This window comes from Malurus melanocephalus, unplaced genomic scaffold, assembly GCF_030028575.1.
Source record: "Malurus melanocephalus ecotype Western Australia unplaced genomic scaffold, MMel_1.1 scaffold_1450, whole genome shotgun sequence".
Classification (NCBI taxonomy): Eukaryota; Metazoa; Chordata; class Aves; order Passeriformes; family Maluridae; genus Malurus; species Malurus melanocephalus.
In genome coordinates this window covers 30,455-33,539 of record NW_026624682.1, presented here as the reverse complement: position 1 = coordinate 33,539, position 3,085 = coordinate 30,455, and the positions used below count along the sequence as shown (strand labels likewise).

Below are 3,085 nucleotides of genomic sequence, written 5' to 3'. Positions count from 1 at the left end.
TCCTCCTTTTTTGGTGGAAAATCCCCATTTTTTGTGAAAAAGCCCCTGGGACCCCTCCCCTCAGTGCCACCCCTGGGTGGCCGGAGCCGGACCCCGCATTCCCAGGGCCGTTGTGTCCCGAGGGGTTTTTTTTTGGGAAGAGGGGGCGGATGGGTTCAGTTTGGGGTTTGGCCCCATCCCAAACCCCCGAATTTATGGGATTTGAGCTCAGGAAGGAGCCAGGAACAGGGGGGGTTTATCCCAGGATGAGGGTTTGGAACGGGTCCAGGCTGCGAGGATCCCTTCGACCACGGAAAATAATTTGGGATTTTTCCTAAATCGGCCCCAAAAATGTGCCGGGGTGGCGGTTTCCCCCCAGCGGGGTCGGGTCCCTGTCCCCACAGTGGTGACAATCGCGTGTGTCCCAAATGGGGGCGGCCGCCCGTACGCCCCACCCAGAACTGGGATTTGGGGTCGCCTCCTGCAAACCCTAAAAAGCCCGTCCTTGGTGAGGATTTGGGGTGGTCAGGGCTGGGGACAGTGAGGGGACAGTGAGGGGACACCAAGGGGACAGTGAGGGGATGCTGAGGGGACACGGGGATGGATTTTGTCCCCTCTGTGTCCCACAGGAGCGGGGCCATGGCGATGCTGYTGGAGCCCGGAATGCAGAGCCTGCGGATGGGTGAGGATGGATCGGGGTGGCTCTGCCCTGGTGTCCCCATTACTGATCCCAAACCCAACCCCAAACCCTATCCTGCCAACCCAAAAACCTGATTCTGCCATCCCAAACCTGAGCTTCCCCGTCTGAATCCTGCCACCCTAAACCCAATCCTACCATCCCAAACCAAATCCCACCATCCCGAAGCTGATCCCACCGTCCTGAGCCCAATCCCAAACCCGATCCTGGCATCCCAAACCTGATCCCAAACCCGATCCCCCCATCCCAAAGCTGATCCCAAATCCGATCCTGCCAACTCAAAACCCGAGTTCTGCTATCCTAAACCTGAACCCACCATCCCAAATCTGATCCTGGCATCCCAACCCAATCTTGCCATCCCAAAGCTGATCCCAAACCTGATCCTGCCAACTCAAAAACCTGATTCTGCCATCCCAAACCTGAGTCCCGAATCCCAAATCTGATCCCAAACCCAATCCCTCCATCCCAAACGCAATCCCTCCATCCCAAACCCGATCCCAAACCTGATCCTGCCATCCCAAACCTGATCCCACCATTCCAAAACTGATCCCAGCACCCCAAACACAATCCCATGATCCCAAACCTGATCCCAGTACCCCAAAACTGATCCCGCCATCCCAAACCTCATCCCGCCATCCCAAACCCAACCCCATCATCCCAAACCCAATCCCCCCATCCCAAACCTGATCCTGCCATCGCAAACCTGACCCCAAACTCGATCCCCCCATCCCAAACCCAATCCCACCACTCCAAACCCAATTCTACCATCCCAAACCTTATCCCACCACTGCAAACCCAATCCCAGCACCCCAAACTCAATCTCTCCATCCCAAACCCGATCCCAGCATCCCAAACATGACCCCAAACCCAATCCCACAATCCCAAACCTGATCCCAGCATCCCAAACATGACCCCAAACCCAATCCCACAATCCCAAACCTGATCCCAGCATCCCAAACCTAACCCTAAACTCAATCTCGCCATCCCAAACCAGTCCCACCACCCCAAACCCAATCTCACCATCCCAAATCCGGGATTTTGGGGGTCACAGCAGGAACCCCTCCCCGCCAACCCCCCGATCCCAATCCCGATCCCGATCCTCAGGAACACCATTTTCACACCCGAGGCTCTCCAGATCCCCTGGGGGTGTCACCTGTCCCCGCTGCGGTGACGTTCCCGTTTATCCGGGATCAAATATTTATGGGATGGACACGGATACAGGGAAAGGCTTTTAGGGAGCGGCTGTAGGGGACAGGACACGTGTGACGGGGACAGCTCGGGGGGGATGTGACAATCGCTGTCCCCCGCCCCGATGGCTCGGCTGCTCCCGGGCACGGAAAGGGGGGATCGGCCCCATCCCGACCCCACAGCGGTTATGGGGTYCTGGAGCGTTCCCGGAGCRTTCCCGGGGGTTYCAGRGGGATTTAGGGGTGGCCCMTCSATGTCCCGGTGCAAACTGGTGGTGCTGGGAGATGGAAAGGGAAAGGACGGGTGGAAATCGCTCTTCCCTGAGGAGCTTCTGATCCCAAATATCCCTGAGCACGGAGCTTCCTTTGTTCCCAAATATCCCCGACTGAGGAGCTTCTGATCCCAAATTTCTGATTCTGATCTCAAACCCCTCCAGCCACAGAGCTTCCTCTGATCCCAAATCTCTCCAATGGAGGAGCCTCCCCTGATCCTAAATCTCCCTGACTGAGGAGTTTCTGATCCCAAATTTCCCTGACCATGGAACCTCCTCTGATCCCAAATCTCCCTGACTGAAGTGCTTCTGTTCCCAAATTTCTCTGACTACGGAGCTTCTTTTGATCCCAAATTTCTGATTCTCATCTCAAATTTCTCTGAGCACGGGGCTTCCTCTGACCCCAAATCTTTCTGACTGAGGAGCTTCTGATCCCAAATTTCCCCTACCATGGAACCTCCTCTGATCCCAAATCTCCCTGACTGAGAAACTTCCTCCGTTCCCAAATTTCCCCGAGCACRGAGCCTCCTCTGATCCCACATTCCTCTGGCTACAGAGCCTCCCCTGATCCCAAATCTCTCTAACGGAGGAGCCTTCCCTGATCCCAAATATCCCAGACCATGGAGCTTCCTCTGATCCCAAATATCCCCGACTGAGGAGCTTCTGATCCCAAATTTCTCTGACCCCAGAGCTTCATCCGTTCCCAAATTTCCCCAAGCACAGAGCCTCCTCTGATCCCAAATCTTTCTGACTGAGGAGGCTCCTCTGATCCCAAATCTCTCTGACTGAGGAGTTTCTGATCCCAAATTTCCCCGACCATGGAACCTCCTCTGATCCCAAATTTCCCTGTCTGAGGTGCTTCTGTTCCCAAATTTCTCTGACTACGGAGCTTCTTTTGATCCCAAATTTCTGATTCTGATCTCAAATTTCTCCGAGCATGGAGCTTCCTT

General features: G+C 55.2%; 1 protein-coding gene across 1 annotated transcript in view; it reads left to right on the top strand.

Moving 5' to 3' along the window:
- Positions 1–609: 609 nt before the first annotated feature.
- Positions 610–3,085, top strand: part of LOC130586995 (heat shock 70 kDa protein 12B-like) — an 18,115-nt gene continuing 15,639 nt past the window's right edge. The window contains exon 1 of the mRNA XM_057387944.1: positions 610–661. Coding sequence (XP_057243927.1) covers positions 619–661 — 43 coding nt within the window. The 5' untranslated portion in view covers positions 610–618. The remainder of the gene's footprint in view (positions 662–3,085) is intronic.